The sequence below is a fragment of the Coffea arabica genome, chromosome 3c (assembly GCF_036785885.1).
Source record: "Coffea arabica cultivar ET-39 chromosome 3c, Coffea Arabica ET-39 HiFi, whole genome shotgun sequence".
In the NCBI taxonomy this organism is placed as follows: Eukaryota; Viridiplantae; Streptophyta; class Magnoliopsida; order Gentianales; family Rubiaceae; genus Coffea; species Coffea arabica.
The window spans coordinates 7,952,189-7,977,278 of NC_092314.1; the positions used below are offsets into that span (position 1 = coordinate 7,952,189).

The following is a 25,090-nucleotide window of genomic DNA, read 5'->3' on the forward strand; positions in this document are numbered from 1 at the left end:
TTTTTTCTTGTCAGAAAACCACTAGAGTCATTATTGCATCATTTGCCTAGACATGCGTAGAAACCAAAGAATAATTAATCACACTTTGCTTCTTGAATTTTGGGATAGTGATACTTTACACCCTTAAACCTTAGAAATATAAAATTTGCCCCCATGGAGCTAGTTGTATGTCTCTCTTCTCCTGCGTTTCTTAAATCCCACCTTCTCTTTATGAGTGAAATGCAGGGAGTCAAAAGGGCCAGTGATTGTTTGAACTGGTTTGGACCAAAAAAGAAAAAGTTGCATGTTAACAAAGTTACCATGATATTATTTAACATTATAACAGGAGTTAATTATCTAAAAATCTAATTTATTTTATTATTTCATCATACTTAAACATAAAAAAAAATTATTAATACAATAAATTATACCAATCCAGGATAGAAAAACAAAAATTCTTATTTGCCTATATTGCTAATTATGTTAAAACAAGCATTTGATTCTTAATCAAAAAAGAAAGACACATGATGGGGGCTTGTCCTCCGGATGGAATCCAATGCCTAAATTAGTTGCCGAGATAAGGTTTGTGTTCAAAAGTTATGAGATAAAAGAATTGGATATCTCCAGAAACGACAATGGACCAATATTTATAATCCAAATGGCCAATATATAGTTTACGGAGAGTGAGCTGCATTAATTGTCCTAAGATGAACTCCAAATCAGCTCCTATGCAAAGTCCCTCTAATCGTTGTCAAATCGATTCGTTATCAATCACTGTCTTTTTTTTTTTTTTTTTTTTTTTTACACAATAACTATTGTATAACCTATCTATTCTTAGACTAAGAAAAAGCTTGTTAGGGACTAATAGACCTTACTAAATCAAAGGAGTGTTTTGACACAATTTTTAGATTTTTTTTATTACAAATGAAATTTAAACTCCCACTTACAGCCCAAGCAAGGTCTTAAGACCCACCTTAATGGTCACTGAGCTAAGCTCAAATAGTTAGTTAATAGTTATCAGTCACTGTCTATCAGAGCATTCTCGAAACCATTCACTTCTCGAACTAGGCATCACATACCAGAGGGTAGTCGAAGTGCTTCTTCAAGGCCCCACAACTACAAAATTAAATCTATATTATTGGATTCAAGGCCTCTTTTTTTTTTAAAAAAAAAAAAAAAAAAAAAAAACTACTCCATATAATTATCAATGTACGGTAACATTTCATCTATCATCATTTGTTGAAATCCAAATCTAAACAAAGTGATGCTAACATATTTTTTGGCCAAACTTGCCCAATAAAAAGAGTAAAATCTATTAATACCAAATTTATTTATTTATTTGTATTTCCTTTTTATAACTACACATCACTAGGCGTACAATGCCCATACTTATTGCCATTGCAAGTGAGTGATCAAACTTACAGACACACCCAAAGGTCATATGGGAGGTGTTTGGTTTGCATTCCAGTATCGAATTCATAAACCCGAGTATGGTTTTTCATCATTCCCCCACACAAGTTCGCCCGGGAAGTGTAATGGCTCTGTGATCAAGCAACTTCCTGCACAATGATAGAAATATCTCCAAGAGGGTAAACACCCATAGCCAACAACAGTGTTGGTGGATGGCCTTCAACTTTTAAATCGTGACTGTAATAGGGGGAAATATCTGGAAATGTTCAATTCATCGCACCGATAATTGTTTAGCTTTAAAAGCATACAAGTTGGTGCAGCATTTGGTTTTCTGTGAATTTAGGGCAGCGCAGTCAAGTCATACGAGAAAAAGAACATACTACTACCATCCAACTCTTGTACTCACAAGAAATTTCTTTCTTTCTTTTTTGCTGTTGCCTTAGAGCTGCATGATAGGCTCACAGCAGGGAGCTTAATTAATCATGTTGCATGTTCTCATCACTTCATAGCTGAAGAGCTACTGGAACTTGATGAGCACCTAGCCTGGACAGCCAACGTCTTGACAGTACCTCGACATGGATCTCCGAACACAGCATTCGACACTTGAACAGAACAGCTGTTTCTTCCCTTACAAGCCTGCAAAAATGAGAAAACCTTAATCAGTGTTTTGATTAACCAACATGCTCTTGATTAGTGTTCATGAACCTCCATGCAATATGTGTGCCCCAGACTATTTATTAGAGGCGAATGGCATTTAGTAAATGCTAGACATCACAGCACTGTGTAGTGAAAGAAGAAGAAGTAGAAATGATAATAATTATAATAATAATAACCATTAATAAACTAGACTTAACAAATTTTGACCTCAATGTACCCCAAGCAAACAAGTTTTTTGATAAACATTGTTCTGATCTCTGAGAGCCAGAAAGGTTGCAAAAGCACCTTTGGCTAACAGGTTTGAGGAGTGTCAATTGTACACTGACCACCCTTGCAAGCAGATAGATAACCATATATTCTAACGCTTGACCTACTAGTTTACAATAGAAACCTTCAGCACACCAAGGTTTGGACTGACAGTTACTTGCTAATCTATAAACAAGTAAACTCATGATATGCCCAACACTCATATGGCAAACAGATGACAAGCAGAATACTTGAAACTTGTCTAAGACAGTATCTAAGAGTATAGCGCAATCCAAATGGATTTGTCTGAATCAAAAGGTATTATTACAAGTAAATAAAACAAAGCTACAGTAGTTTTTAGGTCAATGGTTATACCGATGAACAAACAGATAAATGAAAAAAGTCATTTGCACATTAGACATCCTTCAGTGAGTATACTATATATTAGGAATCAAATATTAACTTTCCTTCAGATCCTAAAACGTACCATGCTATCCTCATGAAATTCGCCTTTTTTTTCCCTTCAAATCAACTTGATTATGTATCTTCTAATGACATTTATCTGCTTCCTTATAGAATGACAGCTGCCTGATGCTTACACTTCCTACAAGAATTATAAGGACGTACCTCAGAAACCAAAGACAGAGAGTTGGATGCGTGGCAGCTTCCTAACGCAAAAACCTGGCACCTGCCTTTAGGAGTCCCATAGCTTGCAAATTCTATCGAGGAGATTGAATAGCCATCTTCACACTTCAAGTTCATTAGAGGTGCCATATCACTCTCTGACAGTTTTCCATCTTTGATCTCTGGATCAGACCATATATCTAGAGGTGGATAGTGTTTCTCTGACACTTGACCACAAATGGTTTCTGAGAAGCGTAATTTAATAGACACATCAAATGGAGTCTTCTCTGTTTCCTCAAAGATGACGACTAAATTGTCAGACTTCTGCAACCATGATCTTGGAATGTGGTACCTAGATTTTCCATAAAAAATTAGCAATTAGAGGGGCAATCAAAATGCTGCGTAAACTTGATGGCATTTTAAACCAATGAATGCAGCTGCACACATTGGACTGAAGGAAAGAAAATTAGACCACTAAGTCAACAAAAAAATATATATATAACATAAAAAGCGACATGAATGCACAATATCAATTCAACTGAGTGTGCATGATACTACCAGACTTGAGTTGGTTCCCCACAGTTAGTTGCACACTTATCAGAATCATAAGCACCACGATAATCACAGGTTTGTTGGCAACCATTTTTGGGAGCAGCAAGAGTCCAATATCTTCCTATGTGGTGGCCATTTACCCAAACCTGACCTTTTCCCATGCTGCTTAAATCAAGAGCAACTGGATCTGTCCCAGCAGGAGCATCAAAATGTGTCTGCATGTTTGCCAAAAGAGAATATGTGAGAGAAATCTCAGAATTACTATCATACTAACAACAATTTAATCTAACAAATTGCCTATAGCCCATAGGGGAAACTACTGAAAAGAGAAAGAAAAAAGAACAAGCTTCTAAGCGGTAATTTTGCTTCCAAATTCATTATGCATTGCTTGGAAAAGACGCAATCCTGCATGATCTCCAGAGACAGTGTTGCAAGTAATGGTTAAATAGAGATAGAGTTACCTTGTACCAAGAAAAGATGGATGACATTGCACCATGAGGCAACTCATTCCATCTGGAATTCATGCTTTGATCAGGAGCATATATTCTCTCGTACTCACCCTTAAGCCCAACCTGAAACCAAATATACAGGAAAAAAAGGCTTGACTGGATTACATCTTCATATTATAGATCCTAGCAGGTCAATCATGTATGTGAAAGAACATGAACTTCAAGACCACAGATTTGGCAGAACAAGGATACAAAGTCAGCCAAAATGTACTACAGAGTACATTCTAGAGAAGAACTCCAAGATATTTAGAAAATAGCTGTGTTCTTTTTTGCCAATTATCCTTGCTCAGCTCCAAAACTTATGATACCTCTATGTTCAGCTTTGTATATTTTTCCTTTCTTCTGTCACAGTTTTTAATGTCATGATTGTGGCAAGAATGGTTTTAGGACAAAAATTACCTCATGTCTGAGTAATTTGAAAATCTTCTGATTTTGGAATAACCAATCAGGTGACATCCTACATTTAAAGCTGACAGGGAAAACACAGAAGCGCTCACCACATAAAATTCAGAGAGAAATTCTTGCCTTGACAGGCCCTCTTTAAGAATCAAGTTTGTCATTGTTCATTTATAAGTTTCAACTCAGCTGTCTCAGTTACTCCTAGTTCAACCAAGGGAAAAATTCCTCCAAGGAAGAGGTCCTTTCCCTTTTTACTATTGGAACATACACTTTTATTGCCCCCAGTACTAGCAGTACAGACAAGTATTACGATGATTTATTTGAAGGAAACGCAGCAGAAACAGAAGCCATAGTGCTTGCAAAACCAAAACAAGAATGGTACAATAGTATGGACTCCGAGTGACTGACTATGGATTCGATGAAAATGAATGTCTGTGCAGTACTATATAGCGTCCCTGGACTTCTTATATGAGACACAATTTGGATTTAAGTGATGTGCTCTCTCATCCAGGGAAAAAGCAAAAAAAAAAAAAAAAAAAGACAATAAAATGGTGCCCCAAATTCCACTTGAACGAGTCAGATAAGCTTTTGTCTTTGACAGCATTTTCAAAACTAAATTTCTACTCTTTTCAACATTTGTCACAAAGGTAAAGTGTACAGCAGGATTCATCTTGAGTTGAGTTTTACCTGGTAAGTCCAGAATGAGTTAGTAAGATCAACATCCCCACTTTTACAGCCAGTGAGTTTGATTGGACCCCTGAACCCTGTTCCATCTTTTTCAAGGAAGGCACCATAGTTCTGACAGAATGACAAGAAAATTGACATCCACATTAGATAAAGTCACTTTTTCAAATTTTAATTATTTCTATATCAGATTTAGAGATTGAAAAGAAGGCCAACTACGAAAAATGACATAAAAATTTATGAGGCAAGGCGAGAGTTGGCCCATATACAGACACTAGATAAGCAAAAAAAAAAAATAGCATTCCTCTGTCCTTTATTCACGAAGATTTAAATAATTCTGGAACCAGCAACATGTAACTGTAATCCCAGTTGTCAAATTAACTAATTTCTGCTGGAAGTAGAGGAGACAAGGCATAGGGAAGGATGAATGAAATTGAGATATAGGATCCAAATAAATGTCAAAATAAACAGGAACTAGAAAGATAATAGTGTTTCCAGAAAAATAGATTATCTAGTCCTTTTTGGGTTCAAAATGTCCTTCTACACACTATGCTTACGAGACAGAATACCTGCAAACCCACAGTTTGGGATAAGAGGACTATGTCATTGTATCCTTCAGTAAGTTGAACAGGCTGCACCACCTTGATCCACTTTCCTTTTGCACTACCTTTACTTCCAACAGTCATTAGAAAATGCAAAGAAAATTTGAAGCACAGTCAGAAATATAGGAAAACGAATGAGAACGAGAGTCCAGAACTACAGAAAAACACAAGTGAGTAAGCAGTTTAACTAAATGGGGCCCTTTAGTCTTTGATAGAATGTTGCAGATAATAGTTTTAGGGTGTAGGAATCAGAACTTATTTCATTCATATGAATTTAAAATATGTGAAATAGCAGGGAGGGTCCTGAAACATTTTATATAGAACTCTATAGTCGATACCATTTTAAACTTGCAAAATTGTACGATATGATACCTTTGTGGTTATGCACAACATGCCACGCTAATTCAAGGAATTGAAGGTTAAACATGCTTATTTAGCAAATAGAGTTAGCACCAAAGGAAGTCCAACTTGGTCCACATTGATGCTGCTCAAGTGAGATCATCAAATAGTAGAGAAAACTTTTCAGTCACACTTATCCAGACACCAAGAATTAGTCTCAAGGATTACTTTATTCCAAAAGACAAAGTTAATGTCCGCCACAGTCAGCTGAAAGTATGCTGATATAGAAAGCCAAGCCAAAAAAACTATCATTTGACAAAGCTAGACCCAGAAATACCAATGTGCAGAAAGCTAGGCACCAGAAACATCCACATGGAGAAAGGTAGCATCGGTTTGCACTCACGGAGGGATATGAACTATGAAGCACATGATGGTAAGTACCTGCAAGTTTGCCGTTTATGAATATTCTAACCATATCACGCATGCTATGAATCTTAAGTGTTGGTCTAATTTCATTCTTCTCCCAAAACAAGACGTCTTCATCAGATACATATACCCTGCAGTTAGCCAGATATTAGAACAGATCTCATTTAGTGACAAACGTAGTAAAATTGTCAAATTACTTGAGCAAAGTAAACAACCAGGAAAATATATTCTTAAAGCAGAGAATGTGAATGCAAGCAACCATGGGGTAGGGGAAATCAGTATTTATAGCAAGTTATCCACTTTCATTACTGAAGTTCTCAGAAAATCAGATTCTTCTTTTGAAAGTTGAGTTACTACCCAATTGAGACTAATTTCCTTTGCAGACAACCAGAAATTTAATAGAAAAAGTGAGATATCTTTGCATCTTACCATGGTTTTCTCAAAGATATCTGAATCACATGAAGATGTATCATTCAAGGAATGACAAATGCATTTGCTCATAATACAAGTACAAAACTAAGTACATATAACATCCACAAAACCAGCGCTTTAATCAAGCTCCAATAAAAATAAAACAATTACCTAATGCCAAAAAAAAAAAAAGAATTCCTTAAAAAGCTAAAGATTTTGCTGCTGTAAAAGATGGAAGTTGATAAGGGATACACATGCAGAAAGAATGAAACTTGACTTAGAGTCACCCTCGATCATTTATGGTCAGAAAGACAAACCATAAGCGGGATATAACAATTGTATATCGTGAACTGGCAAAAACTAAAATTAAATCAAGAAAATGGCGACATCCCGGAATAAAAAAATGAACATCACCACTCTTGTCACAAGGAAAAAAAGGCAAGTTCAATAATAGCAAATTATAATAATCTTGCTGATGACCTCATACTCTGGAAGTGCCATTTATCAAACCTAATCCCACCTCCTTACTCAGCAAAATTAAATTTGAAACTCAAACTAGATGAACACCTTACATTGTCATGCCTTTGAACAACTAAGTTTGTCATCTCATGGACAGCTTAAGCATCATTAAGTTCTAGATGTGAAAGTCAATTTTTACTTTGAGATAGACCAAAACTTTGACGACTCCAAGCAACTACTAGCCATATACTTTCTTCTGGACCTTTACCTTCATTATTTAGATTACACACTTATTTTTAGTAGCTAAATTCCTAGGATTGTCAGTCAGGGAACGATATAGTTGCCTCATATAATTCAACATTCTGCAATGTCAATCGCCTCTAAGCTTGTAGATACCTCTTATCGGAGCAGTAATGTCAAAAATACAAAAGACAAACCATATCATAATAGAGGAGACGTGTTACCAAGATAACTGAATAAAGCCTACAATCCATATAGAGAAAAAGGGTAAAAGTTTCAATTATCTTTAGCCACTAACTAAACCTAGAAGAACTCCACAATTCTTAATCCATTGCCTAAAGTGTTGTGTGCATTATTTTCCCCTAGCATAAACCTTTGTACTTGAAATGGAATTTTTCATTCAAGTTTAACAAGAAAATAGGTAAAAGAATAGCTGCAATTAGAGTACGATAAATGAACCAGTATTAGTGGTAATAATAAAGCACATATACAACCACCACTTCAATGAAGACATGCATTACAAAGTTCCCCTGGCTAAAGTTTAAATTGCAAAGACCAATTACTTCTAAGTTTGTCCACTAAGCATGAATATTATTATGTTTTACACCTTTTGCTGTGAACAGCAGAAAATGGTTAAAGAGATGAATGCAAGTTCCTGCTGTTGATATTGATACCCCATCTCAGGTATGCTGCTAGACATATGTCTAACGAATTAGTAAACGAGTAAATAAAAGGCATGAGATTAGGTTACAAAAACCACAACTGCAAGAGTTTAGAAAACGAAAGACTGATTTAAAATAGAAAACAAAGATTGAACTCCATCCAAGAAAAAAGTTTCTGTTCATCTTACAGAGCCAAAACATTCAAAGTCCACAAACTTACCATTTAGTTCACTAGCTATATTCTGCAGAAGTCTTTTATTTCAAAAGTTGAGAATTCTGAATCTTTTAGATGGACTTTATAGCCTAATGCTTAAAATCCAGCACTAGTTGCTCGGTATCAAATTATTATGTTTACATTAGGGGTGCAGAAGATTCAAGCCACTCGCCTGAAAGCTCGCTAGTAGCTTAGTCAACAGCTCAACTGGAGCTTAGCATTGACCGAGCTCAAGTCGAGTTTGAGCTCACAAGTCGAGCTTGAGCTCCGAATTCTAGTACTCAAAGGCTCGACAAGCTCATTTAAGTAGTTGCATTTTTCTAATTAAATTATTAATATCACAAAATTACTCTTTTAGGTACATTGTTTGTGAGATTTGCTAAAGAATTAGAACCACTAACTGAGCTTGAGCTTGAGTAATTGAGCTCGAGTAGGCTCAACAACTATTTTGAGCCTTTTCGAGTTGAGCTCGAGCATGAGGAGGAACCTTTCAAGTCAAGCTCGAGCTTCAACTCTCAGGCTCATTCGAGCTTGAGCACCCCTCCAGTCATCAAGTTTGAGCTCAACCATAGTGATACTCGAGCTCGACTCGAATGCACCCATATTTCACATTGTGTAAAACATATATTTTAGCTGTTTCCATTACACCCTCAACACAGGTGGGATTCTAATTTTCTGGGCGAGAATGTGCATTAGAATAACCAACTACAAGAAGACATGACCACAGCCAATGGAAAGTGATTGGAAAATTGGTCATCAAATTGACAGTATGCAACATATCCAGGTAAAATCTGGACAAACATGATAAAAAAGTAAATAAATGATAGCTATTGCACAACCAGACCATATAACCGCTTGGGTAAATTCTACATACCTGGTTGTATACCATAAATAGTCAGATAAGTCTTTTGTCAAATTTAAATGTTCTAGGATGCCTTGGAAAGTGACATTGTTGTCACCCCACACACCAATGGGCTCTTCCAAGCTCAACCAGGATTCTGAGATGTGTGCTACCTTTTCCTGGATTGTTGATTGTGCCAAAAAAGAACCATCTTTTAAAAAGGGAACATCAAACCTGACTGTTTTTATGGAAGTTTGGGCCGCAACCTGTTTTAAAAGTGAACATAGCTATACATTAACTTTTGCTGGTCAAAGTAGGAGGACAATGACATGTGAGAGATGTAGTTTCTTACTTAGAAGGATGAACCACAGGATAGAAAAAGTGAACAAAAACAAGCAGCAGGTGAAAAGTTAGCATGTGTCAACTGAAGAGAGTTAAAAAAAAAAAGGTTGGTTATGAGCTTCCACCAAAATTTCTCCACTCGAGTCTCGAACAACAAAAAAAAATGACATTTTTTAATAGTCTTCTATGCAATTAAAATTACCAGTTGGAGAAATCATGGAATTGAAACAGGGTAAAGCAATAGCCATGGAGGAGCTGATACGCACTCTTCAAAGTAAAAACAGCTAAGACAGATACCAGCCCTCAATAAGTAGTATAGTATGAATGCTTTCCCTTCATAAGAATCATACCTACATCTACTAGTGATAAACAAGTCCGTATAGATTTTGTACCTTAAAAGAGAAATACATATCCCATTGGCAGTAACAATCCCATAGCTAAAAAATAAAAATAAAAAGAAGCCCTATAGCTTCTTTTCTTCGAAATCTTTTTGACAACATGCAACAGAAGTGAAAAAAAATACTAATTGATGCATGGTATGGTTATAAATGAAATTCCAAAATGATATTACATCTCCAAACCTTGGCAGTGTTGAAAGCTGTGTTTCGGCAGTTTGGTAAGATACTCACGGACCAAGGTGGCAAAGTATATACTTGACCAAGAAATGTCACTGAAGCTGATTTATGTTCATCAATGTTGGCAAGAAACACCGAGCAGATCTCATACAAGGATATATTTTGGCCATGGCTCCTTATGTTTCCACGGTACACGTGTGCCTGAAGTTATTAACATAGGCCCCCCATCAAAATCCAAATTCTGAACAGAAATGATTCAAGGGTTGCTGCCAGTTTGGTTGAGATTGAAAGATAAACACATGAAGGTAGAAAAATTTCAGGTGTCTTTATCACATAATTGTAAGGAAAATTAGCAATGACCAAAGATCCTCCATCTTTACAACTGTCAAATTTTCTCCAAGCTGACAGCACATGCTTACAGATTTATAAGAAAATTTAAGGCCAGATTGTTGCAATAATGAGGGTTCTAGAAACTGTAGACATTCTTGAAACTTAATTGATGGTTTAGCAGTGATCCTATACTTCTTGACGGAGTAACTTCGGCATGTTAAGTTTTATGACATTAACGAAGGCAATGATTGATACTGACAGAAAATTATAGGCTTTGTTAGAATTAGACAACAGTAAACCAGTAGTTTGCGTGGATCTCTGTCATTACTCTTTTTTTTTTTGTTCAGTTTTAAGCTTGTCTTATGATGGACTGTTACAGCAAGGAAATATTGATATCTTCACCCAACTAAAGCCTTAGGAATACTAATACGCAACACAAACTTGGAGTTTCACATGTCTAAAAGTACTATAAGATAATCATTTAACAACTTACCACTTCGTTTGACAATCACCAACCATTATAAACTTTCAAGAAATGGAAGAAGAATAATACCATTCAATGTTTGACTAACAGCAGAAATGATGAATACACCATTTGGAGTTCATTAACACGTGAAAATAAGCTCTTTTATGGTTGGTTATTATGGTTGGTTAGAGAAACTCCTCCTTTCTGCTCTACCATTCTCCACCAACCAATAACATTACCAGAAAAGCATAAGAGCTTCCTGCACAATCTCCATACATGTCCACTCACCAACTAGTATTTATAGGAATACAAATCTAACCAACTATTTACAAGAATACCCTTACTAATATATTATCTACAAGAATACTAATGTTCTCCTAACACTCCCCCTCAAGTTGGAGCATATATATCATAAGCACCCAACATGTTACAAAGGTATTTCACCCTAGAGCCCCCTAAACTCTTGGTAAACAAATCAGCCAATTGATCTGCAGACGGTACATGAGATGTCTTGATGACTCCGTCAAGTAATTTCTCTCGAATGAAATGACAATCAACTTCAATATGTTTTGTCCTTTCATGAAACACTGAATTAGACGCAATATGGACAGCCGCCTGATTATCATACACTAAATTCATAGGCTGTTTATACTCAAACCCAATTTCAAGTAACATGCTTTTCAACCAAACCAACTCACACACAGTGTGAGCCATAGCACGGTATTCAGATTCTGCACTTGATCTGGAGACAACTGTTTGCTTCTTACTCTTTCACGACACTAAATTACCACCAACAAACACACAATATCCTGTGGTCGATCTTCGATCTGAGGCAGAACCGACCCAATCTGCATCACTATATCCTTCAATATCAGTGTGTCCATGATTTTGATACAGCAACCCTTTTCCAGAAGCACTCTTAAGATACCTGAGAATCCGTATAACAGCATCCCAATGACTAGTACGAGGAGTATCAAGAAATTGACTCACAACACTCACTGCAAACGAAATGTCAGGTCTCGTTACAGTAAGATAATTTAATTTACCCACAAGTCTTCGATATTGCCTAGAATCATCAAGTAATGCACCTTGATCTCCTACTAATTTCAGATTAGGATCCATAGGAGTATCCACAGGTCGGCAACCTAACATCCCAACTTCACTCAACATATCGAGTACATATTTCCTTTAACATAAATAAATCCCATATTTAAACCGAGCTACCTCAATACCCAAAAAATACTGTAGATGATCTAAATCCTTTGTCTGAAAGTTTGCCTGTAGATTGGATTTAAATTTCTGGATCCCCACAACATCATCACCTGTAATCACAATACCATCCACATAAACAACTAATAAAATTTTACCAGCATTAGAATGCCAAGAAAATACAGAATGATCTACTCCACATCTTGTCAGACCGAACTCCATGACAACACTACTAAACCGGCCAAACCAAGCCCTCAAAGACTGTTTCAATCCGTACAAGGATTTTTTCAAATGACAAATCAATCGCGGATTCTCCCCCTGAACAACAAATCCAGAAGATTGTTCCATATATACCTCTTCTTCCAAATCTCCATGCAAAAATGCATTTTTCACATCCAACTGATGCAATGGCCAATTATAAGTGGCTGCTAAAGAGATAAGAAGACGAACAGAGGTAATCTTTGTAACAGAAGAAAATGTCTCGAAATAGTCGATTCCATACACCTGGGCAAATCCTTTAGCTACCAGACGAGCCTTCAATCTATCAATAGAACCATTAGGTTGTACTTTTATAGTGTACACCCATTTACAACCAACAACCGTCTTACCAGAAGGAAGAGGAACAAGATCTCAAGTACCATTTTTCTCCAAAGCAAGCATCTCTTCTTGCATAGCTAATCTCCAACTAGGATCATTGAGAGCATGGGTAATAGACTTAAGAATGGATACCGAATCAAGGGAAGCAACAAAAGAAGAATATGACAGAGAGAGACAAGAATAAGAGACAAAATTAGAAATAGGATGAGAAGTACAATGTCTCTTACCTTTACGTAAAGCAATAGGAAGATCGGACTCACAGGAGGGCGTTATACCTGGATTTGAAGTTTGAGAGTTAATTGGTGAAGTGCGTAGCATATCAGGAGCTTTCTCAACCATGGAACGATGAGAATATACTTGAAAATTAGGACGAGATAATCGAGTTGTGGAATCTGGTGAATTAGATAACTCAGGTAATAAAGGTGAAGGAACTGGCAAAACAGGAGAAGGAAAAGAGGAACACTGGTCTAACTCACAAGATATACCTTGCTTCATAAAATAAGGAGTGGATTCAAAGAAAGTAACATCAGCACAAGTAAAAAAACGATTTAAAATCGGACTGTAACATCTATACTCCTTTTGCGCTCGTGCATATCCTAAAAAAATACATTTAATGACACGAAAATCTAATTTATCCACCCCGGGAGCAAGCTGATAAACAAAACACACACACCCAAAAATACGAGGAGGTAATTTAAACACAGATTCATGAGGAAAAAGAACGGAGTGAGGTAATTGGCCTCCAAGAATATTAGATGGCATGCGATTAATTAAATAACATGCAGTTAGAACTGCATCACTCCAAAATTGTTTGGGCACATTCATGTGCAACATAAGTGTCCGAGCAACCTCGATTAAGTGTCCAATCTTTCTTTCAGCAACTCCATTCTGTTGTGGAGTGTGAGGACAAGAGGACTGATGAATAATACCGGACTTAGTCATGAAGGTATTAAAAGGAGTGAAAAAATATTCTTTCGCATTATCACTGCGAAGTATACGTACAGACACACCAAATTGATTTTTTATTTCTGTAACAAATGCACAAAAAATGGAATATAGTTCTGAACGATCTTTCATTAAATAAAGCCATGTAACTCTTGAAAAATCATCAACAAAGATTACAAAATATTTAAAACCTAACTTTGAATCAACTCGACTAGGACCCCAAACATCAGAATGAACTAGCATAAAGGGTTCAGAAACCCGTTTATTGACTCTAGGAGCAAAAGAAACACGATGATGCTTTCCTAATTGACAAGACTCACATTCTAACGAAGACAACTGACTCAAAGTAGGAACCAACTTTTTCAAATTTTGTAAAGACGGATGACCCAAACGACAGTGAATTTCAAGAGGAGAAACAGTAGCAGGACATGCAATCGGACCATTGAAGTTAAGAAAATAAAGACCATTATGCTCATGCCCTCCACCAATCGTCCTCTTTGTCTTCAAATCCTGAATGACAACGAAATCAGGAGAAAAAATAACTGAGCACTGTAGAGATTTAGTGAGCTTACTAACAGACATTAGATTAAAGGGCAAAGTGGGTACGTAAAGAACAGAAGACAGCGGAAGAGATGGGTTAACTTCTACAGTGCCTAGTCCTTTAACTTTAGTGGTAGATCCATCAGCTAAAGTAACATGAGAAAAGGAAGTAGACTCTTGAAAATTAGAAAAATTTTTAGAGGTACCTGACATATGATCAGTAGCCCTGGAGTTAATAATCCATGGGTCATTACCTTTTTGTGCTAAAGAAGCAAAGGGAAGAGATGCGTGATTTGTAGCTTGGTACTATAGGAATTTAACATAATCTTCCTCGGATATAGTAACAGTCTTCTGGGACCCATATGCTGAAGAACTTGATTCAACTTGATCAGTGGTAACCCTATTAGCAAAACTTTCAACCATAGCCAATATCACTTCAAACAAAAGAAAAGGTCAAAACTCGAGATGAACAGTGCTGCGTGAACAGTGCGCCGTAAACAGTAACAGCGTGAACAGTGCCGCGGTGAACAGTAACAGCGTGAACAGTACTTTGCTAGATGTTTAACCCTAACCCTAGGACTTTTGCTCTGATACCATGTTAACAGGTATCTTGGGAGGAAAACATCTAGTCACCGTATTATGAGTGACCAACTAGTATTTATAGGAGTACAAACCTAACCAACTATTTACAAGAATACCCTTACTAATATTTTATCTACAAGAATACTAATATTCTCCTAACACTACCATTCTCCACCAACCAATAACATTACCAGAAAAGCATAAGAGCTTCCTGCACAATCTCCATACATGTCCACTCACTTCTCAAATAATCTATTTCTGATAAACCTGTAAATAACAACTCCAAGTCCAAGCCTTCTCAAAGCAGGCTGAGCACTTTAGTTTGCAAACATACGCGTGAAAGTATTGTCACAGGTGAAGGTCAGTATTTAACCTATGACCTCTTACCAATCAATTAATACCATCAACACCCCAATAAATAGGTAAAACCATTCAAGTATGAGAAAGAAAGAAGTGGTCAGAGAAAGTAAGGTAGTCTTAGGAACCATTACTGCCTTCAAGGCTCCAACTAACCAACAAGCCAAGTCAAAGATTAAAATATAGGATATCTAATGTCAAAATAAAATTAAGAAAGTGAAAAACAGACCAAGTAACGGTACTTAATTGCTGTATCTTGAATATTCTCCTGTAATTTGAAAGGAAGAATTTTTATCTCCAAGACTTCTTCCTAAGAATCATCAGGACTATACCATACTGAAGTTTTTTCTTTTCTCTCAATAGTTCATATTGCTGAGACTGTGTATCAAACACACCATCTTAGATCCTATCTATTATACACCATAAAGTTAAATGCATAGTAGAAAGGAAGTCAAATGCAGGGATGAGTACTGTCAAGGAGAGAAATACTAAAGCTATACATTTTGCATGTCAGGTAACTACTCATACCTACAGAAAAAAATGAAAAAAAATGAAAAAAAGAACAAGAAGAAGAAGAAGAAGAAAAGACTAGCAAGCACAATAATGAAGGAACATAACAATCTCAATCAAGAAACTTATACAAACTTTGTCACCCAAACTGTTCCTGTTCCTCTTTGATTTGAGAAATCAAGTATGCTTTAGCATACTTTTGGGTAATACGGTATCCCGACTGACCCAAAGCAAAACAAAAAGAAAATCAAAAACACAAAATCCAAATGATTCTTAAATTCCAAAGGAAGATATCACTGCAGCATTTGTAATGCTCTTTCAAAACTCATAGAAAAAGGTTAGCAGGGAATTATGACTATCAAAATGAGAATGGTTTGACATATACCAACTGCTAAAGTTTGATGACTTCAGATCCCTACTCACCTCCTGCTTTGGCCCCAATTTAATATAATGAGCTGAATCAGCAGCAGCAAGAGCAGGTTCACATAGCTTTATAGCAGCATGTAGATCTCTCAAATGACCCCATTTAGGTTGGCTTAGCAGTCCTAGGCAGAGAAGAAAGAGATCGTGTTAACTGCTTTCTAACTGAAACTGAGAAGGAAAATAAAAAAGAAAAATTTAGAGCATTCACCTAAGAAGGAAAAGCCTTAGAGTGAAAAGCAAAAAGTCACAGTCAAGCATTACAAAACCTACCATATTCATCAATTGGAGCATCATAGTCATAACTAGTAATCTGATTTGGGCCCCCTGAAGTACGTCCAAAATTTGTCCCACCAAAAAACTGAAACCACAAGCGAGGAACCCATTTATTGGCTACATTTCCATTAATCTTTTGGTTAACCCCTTAGGAAACTTGCCATACAACTATCCAAATGTTTAAGAGACATTTAGGATGACCATGACAATAAAAGGCTAACTAAGTCAGCATAACACTGCAAGAAGGGAAAAAGGCAAATGGTCAAGAAAAGTAAAACAAAGATTTCTTGTTCTTGCAAGTGACCACAGGTTACTATTGATTCTGAGGTAAATGTCAAAACGTTGACAAAAATATCCTTCTTTTGAACATGGATACTGTATGTTTTTAATATGAAAGAAGAAAAATCAGTTAAAAAATTAACTACCATGAGAAAAGCCTTTGTTGTTAGATGCATTAAACAACTAATACTGCAACTTTGATGACCAGCACTCATATGTCATCCAGTTTGTAACTGTACCATATAATAATTCATAAGGCTTCCACCACGTTGAAAGAAACGAGCAACAGCAAAAGCAATGTCTTCAACAGGCCTGTGTGGGAGTCTCCCTCCCCAACTTGTATACCTTAAGGAAGACAAAGAAAGCAGAAAGAAACATCAGAGCCTTTATTTTATAATTAGTAAACAACTTTGCCCCAAGAAGGTGACAATCGAATTACAAATTTTTGGAAAATGTTTCAAGCCCAATTTCATCCCCCCCCCCCCAAAAAAAAAAAGAAAAGCCAAGATTCTCTCTCTATAATTTTGATATTGTATTGCGACAAGCCTCTCATACCATGTCAAAGTTACAAATCGACCCTCTTAAAAGGATATATCATTTAATAAACTGTCAATCTCCATCAACAACTCTGAAGTACATGAGAACTTTTTGTTGCTAGATTATCTTTTTTCTCTTGAGCCCATCCTCCTAGTCAGTTGCTCCAGCACATCTTCACTCAAGTTTCTCAAAAAAGGATAATATGAGTACTTATGCGACAGCTCTTAATTAACTACCATTTGACGATCTCACAAACTAACAGAGGCTTAATCCTAGAATCTCTTGGTCAACAGGCCTAATGCTGCAAGTATAAACACCATCAATGCCAAAATATCTATTCACCCTTTTTCAAGATAACTTGCTCATCTATCTTCTAATATGTATCTATTCTACAAATGCAAATGAATAAGGAGTCATCTTAAGCAACAAGCAGAGAAGTTTACCTAACATAATGCAGTCACTGGACTTCTCAAATTGAGAAAGGGGAGAGAGAGAGAACAAAGAATATGCATCCTTTACCTCATTCAAGACCACTCTGGCCTGTTGGGATGAATCCCAATGATTTCCCACCCACCCTTTCATATAGAGGGACCCAAAAGATGACCAAATATGGTCAGCTGAGTATTGAAGCTATATATTTAAGCATGTAATTATTTGATTGTGCACTAGGACATGCAACAATTATAATTGGTGACTTCCCTTCCAGAAGAGAGATCCACCTTGCTACCAAACAAAATGATATGATAAGCTATTGATTACCTGTGAAGAAGTGAGCCAGCTCACTCTTAAAATAAAATGCCATGCCAGTGTCTGGAACACATAGCCAGGTTAAAGGCAAGATAAATACAAAACAAAAGCTGTTATGCAGTGTCTAGAATATTAGGGAACACAATCTTATAGTTGGAATCATGAGATGTTTAAATTTGGATTCAGTGTCTAAGAGGTAATTCCTGAAGCATTTCTCACCAAAATTATAAATTAAAAAAAAAAAGGTGTCTTGATTTTGTGGTTATTTGTTAACAATAGCATCAAGAGACACAATGACAACATTCCCGGAGTCCTCCTCTTTTGGGATTTCTTTTTGTTTTGTGTCCCCAATTTAACTGTTCCATGTCTTTGTGCCCAAATTAATTAATTGCAACTTTCAAACAAATAGCTGCAATATGAGCTGAGTAATAAAAGTGATGGACTCAGTAATCCCAAAGTACATTATCATGTATATTACTCCTTAAAGGCTTCCAATGGAACCAGAAGTTTGAATTTGAGAAGCTGAAGCAAATCTGTTTCATTTCTCTCTCTCTCTCTCTCTCTCTCTCTCTCTCTCTCAATTTCTTTCCCCCTTTTCTTGGGTTAAGTACATGTTAGTGATGCACGCTGATAGATTTACTGATGATTACCACCTTAAAAGACACTATATTGCATATTAACCTGCATTCTCGTACAAACTTTTCCCTATTTTATAACACCTAACCACCCCCCAATTTATCCAGCAAGTTATTGGCTAGGAATGATTTATTTAGGCTCAAATATGTTTCTCTCCATCAAGAGTCTATGGGGAAACCACACAAGAGGATTGAAGTGCTTCTAGCACTGGCCTATATTCCATCACCACTTGCAACATTTACAGCCTTTAGGCCTTAGCTGATTTACCATTTTTTACGACAAACTTAATAAGAAAGGATCCTTTTAACTCTAATTGTGAAACAACCACAAGCAGATCTAAAATTTCTTATTCATATCCAACATTCTCCCATTTCCACCATACATGCAAAAGTATGATATGAATGCTTTAACCTTAAAAACATCAGAAATACTCATCCTACCATCCATCCCAATTTTCGGTCCAAAGCATCGGTTTGTTCTGGGAATTTGGCCTGAAACCATCACAGTAGTACCCATTGCAGGCATCTATCTGTCAGATGAAAAATTAAGCTACACAATCAGAGAAGTCAGAAATTTCAGAATCATGTCCAAGCAAGCCAAAGATCTATTGGTATGAGGTGCAAATGCAAAGACTATCAGGTCAATATTTGACCACTAACCCAAACTAAAGGTGTAAAAGCAAAGACCATCAGGTTATCGCTGACCAGTGACCCAGTACTAAACCTATATATTCAAATAAATGAAGAAATAAACAAAATCAAATTGAAAGAAACATGTTAGCAGATCAAGGTCTTACAATGTATTCTGGCGCATCAACTTGCTTGCACATGACCCATGGAACATCAGCACCAAGGCCAACAGCCATTTCAGCAGCCCATTTCATATAAGCTTTCCCTTTAGCACCAAAAGAGCTCTCAACATTTCCATATTCATTTTCAATCTGATCAAAGACATTTACAGGTTACAAGAAGTTATATAACCGCTAAATTAGGGGCAGAAAGATTTGAAGTGTTGGCATTGCGAAGCTAACATGAGAATGTTTGAAAATTTTGTTTTTCTTCTCCAGTTCCACCCCCCCCCCCCAACCACCAAAAACAAAAAAAGTGATTTCCTCAGCAAGAAACTGATTGCTTCAGGGAAGTGTAACACAAGGACAGATGGACAAACTATAATATATACTATAGCACATGCTGAGAATGCACCATGCACCAGCAAAACCACAAATATAAACAAGCAGAAAGAGAGAGAGAGAGAGAGGAAAATGACAGAATCCAACTCAAGTGTATAATAAAACCACAATCACAAAAACAGTCCAAGAGTTAAAGCCACTTTAGCTGAGCTAATGTGTGCTTTAGTTAGCAAGCACATTCAGTTATTTGACACGTAATATGCAATTGGGAAAAGATTCTAAAGGTAATAACTTCGTATACCACCTGCAACATAATGATAGGACCACCTTGCCATGAGAAGAGTGACTCTGCTCGCATTAGATCCACAATCTTTTTAACAAACCGCTGCATCTCCTCCTAGCAGAAGTATGACACTGTGTAAATCATAAATGGTGCCAATCCTAGGCTTACAATAGTCCATTCTGATTTGGACCAGGAAAATAGGGATAACAAGGTTCTCTTTCCCGTTGGACAAAGACCACCAATATGGTGATGAAGCAAAAGTAATATAGTAGAGAACCAGAAATCTTGTTCTGTTTCTATTTGACAAAGACTGCGATCATATGATGAAACTCGAGTAACATAGTGGAGAAAACCACAAGCAGTAGACATCCAAAAGCAAAAGGTCGAGTTATTACCAGCAATAACTAAGATGCCTAAATAAATCATGAGTGTTACTCGTTGCTTTTACCTTGAAGGGTGCATTATCAGTCCGAAATTCTATACCAGGGATATCTCGCAGCCAAACTGGAAATCCCCTGCAAAAAAAAGAACATCATAAGCAATCGACATATTAATTGTTTAAATATGCTTTGCTTGGTGAAAATATTTATCATTGAGAGCTATAAACTGTCAACCCACGCATTTCATGGAACAAACCTTCCACTTTTTGCTAGTGGGTGTTAACCGTAGCCTCCAATTTTTTGGTCATTATGCAAGTCAAAGTAGGATTTATTTATTGGTTGGGAGCAATTTTTACATATTTGACAATAATTGAAGATGGTTGTGGAGTTCCCTAGTAGGTAAGAGCCTTTGAAAAGGTAATTACACCAGGTCATTCTTTTTTCTTTTTCTGTTGTGTTACATGAATATAAAAATGGACGACATTGATGATGTATATATAAGGTATCATATGCTCAAAAGAAAAAAAAAAATCATCAGAATGAGAAAGAAGGTGCAACCCAAAGTTCCATTCTGCACAAACATAAGGACCGATTCGAAGAAGGAGATAGAGTCCACTTGAACCAACTAGCTTGGCAAATTTGACAATGTCGTATCTGCCTTCAAAGTTGTACTGAAAAGGCAATTCATAAATGTAAACAATGTAAACATGTATGTATGTCCATAAATCCTTCACAAGTAAAGCCATGCACACAAATGCCGAGACATTCCTACCTGTCCTTTAATTGGTTCATGAACATTCCAGAATGCATATGTTTCAATTACATCTGCTCCTCCTTCCTTGCTCTTTGCTATAAGATCTGGCCACATCTAACATCGCATAACAACTCCCATAAGAACTCAATCAGGACATGAACAAACTTGGCTAACAAACCAGAAATATTACCTCTGGACCACAAGGGGAAAGGTGAAAAACAAAAAATTACTAAATTGAGAAGTCAGACAAAGAAAGGTTTTCACCTCTCCAGTTTCAGTTAATCTTTAAATGTAGTTAATCCTTCGTTAGCTGATATAAAGTAGTACTATATGCGAGCCCTAACTAATGGGTGATAACAGATATATTCTTTCCTTCCCTTTTCTCCAAGCCATTCAACTGGATTCTCTAATAATGGTGAAGAAGCTAGTCATAAAAACTTCTAGAAATCGTATTTGCAAAAAACATATAAATTTTCATAAGGTCGGTTTCTACTTTTTATCTTACTATTTCTAGAGTCCTCCATAATGAATTAGCAACCCATGAATTGTATTATACAGCTCCAAATGTTTGTGATTTGAATATGATTCTAATCCAAGGTACTAAAAATTCTCAGAAAAGCAAAAGAGAAAAGGAGAAAAACACTTAGCAGATTTAGCGAAAAGGATGCATTTGGAGCTCTATTCTGATTAATAATCTGCAAACAGGGCTAAAAGATGAACAAACTATTCGATACTTAATTTTGAGCTCAGCTCAGTTATGTTACTGGGATTCTTCACTTCGCCCTGCCGAACCCGTGTCGGAGTCTACATTTTGCACTAGAGTACCCGTGTCAATGGACTCCCATACCCAAGTCCGAGTAACATAGCAGCTCATTAAGAGCCCTTTCAACCTTGGTTTGCCAACTAATCAAGCCAAACATGAACAACATTGATTGTTCATTAAAGTTTCAAGCTTGGCTCAAGCTCAACTTGATTTGCATAATATTTGAATTTAATATGTAAACACTCAACCTACTTGAGCTCGCTTCAGGCTCAGCTCGATAAAAGCCAGCTTGAGTTTGGCTCCAGATATAAAAAAAAAAAGCCAATTTTGACCATAATATCAAGTTCATTATAATAAACAAACTACTTCTTAAAAAAAACCTTGATTAGGCTTGTTGACGCCCATAACTGTCCATGGTGACCCTCATAACAAAATATCAGAAACTAATGCACTACTCATTGATTAACTAAAATGGCGCTCCAAGCTCAAATTTCCAATTATTTTCTTATGAAAAAGTATCTAGCATAAATAAATAGCAACCAGTTCAAGTGAGGTAATTCAAGCTACTTATCAAGAAAAAGAGTAACTAATTCAAGCTGATGATCCAATCATTTAAGAAGGAAATTCACTACTTCCAGCACGGAGAATTATAGCTATGACTTACCTCAGCAGTGGCCCGAGGGTAGTGAATTCCGGCGGAGATGAGCATACGACGTTTTCCGTCAATAATTACAGCTCTGTGATCGTAACTGACATTAAACGGCTTGAAATACTCGCCGCCGGCGAGGATTGCTAATTGCAACGTCAACGCCGCCGTAATCATCAGCCATTGCAGCAGCATTCTTCTCCCAACCACCATTTTCCACTTCTCTCTTTTCTCCACAACGAATAAAACACACAATTAGGACGCTTTTAGGATAGAATTTCGTATTAGGAGTATTTAAAAAATGGAAAGAAAAAAAAAAAGAGAGAAAGAGATTAGTACAACGTTACATCAGTGTCAGAGGAGGAGTTCCGGCAGTTGAAGGAAAGGAGTGACGTGGACAAGGTAGACTTTTGAAGTGGATATTGTTGCTTGCCTCCAGAAGTAGCAGTACTAATTGACCAATTTACCCCGTCACAAAGAATTTCTTTTCTTTTCTTTTTTAATTTGTTGGACGAGATGTAAATAAACCTAATCAAACAAAATATTAGTCTTAAACTTTTTGATTATTTTAATGAAGAAATTTTATTCAATTTTAACTTATTTATTTGTTGGACAGAATTTGAACGAATTTTTATCTAGTTTGAAAGTTATTAAACATAAAATATTATTTATACTTGATTTAACTAGTTGGCAAATTAAACGCAAATAAACTCTTATTAAATCGAGATCGATTTAAATATAAAATAATATGATTCATCTTTCAGCTCTAACTAACTGGAGTAAAGAAAGAAAGAATTTTTCTTTTTCTTTTATATATTGGTATCATATTTTAATTCTAGAAGCAAATGTAGAACACAAATGCCGATGGAATAGGATCAAATAAACTTTCACTTCAGAGGTCAATTTTCAATTTTTTGTGGTAACGTTCTTCTAAGTCGGGTTCTAAAATTACCACCGCGGGCCATGGCTACCCTCTCAATCCAAGTTGATACTCTCACCCATTTATATTGCTATTTTCTAGAGTTTTTATAAAAAAAAAAAAAAAAATGTACCGTAGTGATTTGATATATACGAAATAAAAAAGTAATTAGAGAATGTGTTCATGAAAAACGTAAAAATTTGTTAGGAAAAAATTGCAATACAAACAGGGTTGAGAGTATAATATATATATATCCATGGAGGATAACCATTTTTCTAAACAGATTATAAAGTATAAAGGATAGTAAGGATAATGTGAAAACTACAAGAAAAGATCTAAACTTTTAAAAAAGATTAACTATACATGACGACCATATTTCCATCGTAATAAAGATAGTAATAAACCTATAAGAATAGATCTATATATATATATATATATATATATATATACATTTTAAATTGAAATTGTACTGATCCCGAAACAATTGTACTAACAAGAAGTTCCTGTTTTGATGCTAATACTCATCAGTGTCCTAGTACCAAGTGAATGTTTTTTATTTTCGTTTCAATATTTTATTTAAACAGAACTTTTAGCACTTAGTTGTAGTAATGGAACACGTAAAAGAACATGATTGAAGTAGCTAACCTAACATGGAACTAGAAAAACGTTGAAGCATAGACAAATGAAATTTCCAATTAAAGGTAGAATAGATAAGGATGACAATAAATAGAGTATAACAAAAAATAGAGGGTTCTGTATCGAAAGTTACTCGTATTTTAGTGCATAATCAACATAAATATTAGCACGATTAAAAGAATGTGACAACAAATAAGTTAAGAAATTATCTCTTGTAGTAAGATTAATCTTAGATCACTCTTATAGCTACTAAGTACGAGTTGAAGATGCATGTTCTTTCTTGTGCTTATGGAAGCTATTACACCTTGACAAGTAAATAGTCTGTCAAGCAATAATTGGAGAAATATTCTTTTTAAGCAAGATTAGTTTTATTAATCTTTCTTTACATTCATTCTTGTTCGACTGATGTACACTTCAGAGTGCAAAAGGCTTACCGTCCTCAAGTAGTGTGTAAGAAGGAAAAGAAAGGCTGCTTCTGGAGGAAGTGGAAATGATGTTGGAGAAATGATTTTCACCATGTAGTTGCAGTTGGAAGAAATTGAGGCACCAAAGATGATGGCTGTGCTTATAAGCTTGAATGAGCTATTTCAGTCGAGAAAAGCCAATGATCTAAACTTAATGGTTTCTAATAGGGAATTTGAGGTGTATTAGGTAAGTAAAGAAAAATGCTGCACTTAAGGTTTCTGTTGATTCGCCAACTTCATTCCTCACTGACATCTTTATTACTTCTTCACTACGTTTTTCCTTCAATTTTTGCCCTTCAATTTTTGCTGGCATAGTCAAGAACTTGTTTCCTTGGGAAAAGGCAAATGCAAAGACATCCTTGAGATGCATGGTCTATTATATCCAACATATGAGCAGGGCAGGGACATGGTCATATGGATGCCACCCTTAAAAGTTCAAGAATGAAGAGCATATATCGTGACTTTACTCCCCTCAAAGAAACCACCACAAATCAATACCAGGTAATGGAGGAGA

The 25,090-nt window shown here is 36.1% G+C and overlaps 1 protein-coding gene across 4 annotated transcripts; it reads right to left on the minus strand.

Moving 5' to 3' along the window:
- Positions 1 to 1,268: 1,268 nt before the first annotated feature.
- On the minus strand, positions 1,269 to 23,047 carry LOC113734484 (beta-galactosidase 9). Of its 4 annotated transcripts, none has more exons than XM_027261056.2 (20): positions 22,897 to 23,047; positions 22,576 to 22,783; positions 21,167 to 21,262; positions 20,953 to 21,065; positions 20,463 to 20,529; positions 20,036 to 20,128; positions 19,399 to 19,542; positions 19,043 to 19,131; positions 16,922 to 17,027; positions 16,401 to 16,488; positions 16,131 to 16,252; positions 10,178 to 10,372; positions 9,288 to 9,520; positions 6,443 to 6,558; positions 5,630 to 5,727; positions 5,064 to 5,174; positions 3,930 to 4,040; positions 3,475 to 3,683; positions 2,920 to 3,268; positions 1,269 to 2,025 (listed from the first exon to the last, which is right to left on the minus strand). In XM_027261056.2, the coding sequence occupies exons 2-20, from the start codon at positions 22,768 to 22,770 to the stop codon at positions 1,888 to 1,890; spliced, it is 2,673 nt and encodes an 890-aa protein (XP_027116857.1). In that variant the 5' UTR covers positions 22,771 to 22,783; positions 22,897 to 23,047; the 3' UTR covers positions 1,269 to 1,887. The 4 variants fall into 4 exon arrangements, with proteins under 4 accessions (XP_027116857.1, XP_071938264.1, XP_027116859.1 ...); XM_072082163.1 differs by having other exon boundaries at positions 22,576 to 22,788; positions 22,897 to 22,980; XM_027261058.2 differs by having other exon boundaries at positions 22,905 to 22,952.
- Between the last annotated feature and the right edge of the window lie 2,043 nt (positions 23,048 to 25,090).

Bases quoted from the DNA above. Each gene is read 5' to 3' on its own strand.
- LOC113734484 (XM_027261056.2), bottom strand. From the start codon at position 22,770: ATGGTGGTTGGGAGAAGAATGCTGCTGCAATGGCTGATGATTACGGCG. The intron at 21,066-21,166 runs GTAGGAATGTCT...TTGCCTTTTCAG, and splicing joins ATGAACCAATTAAAGGACAG to TACAACTTTGAAGGCAGATA. The intron at 10,373-16,130 runs GTGAGTAGGGAT...TAATAACTTCAG, and splicing joins AATTGGGGCCAAAGCAGGAG to GCACACGTGTACCGTGGAAA.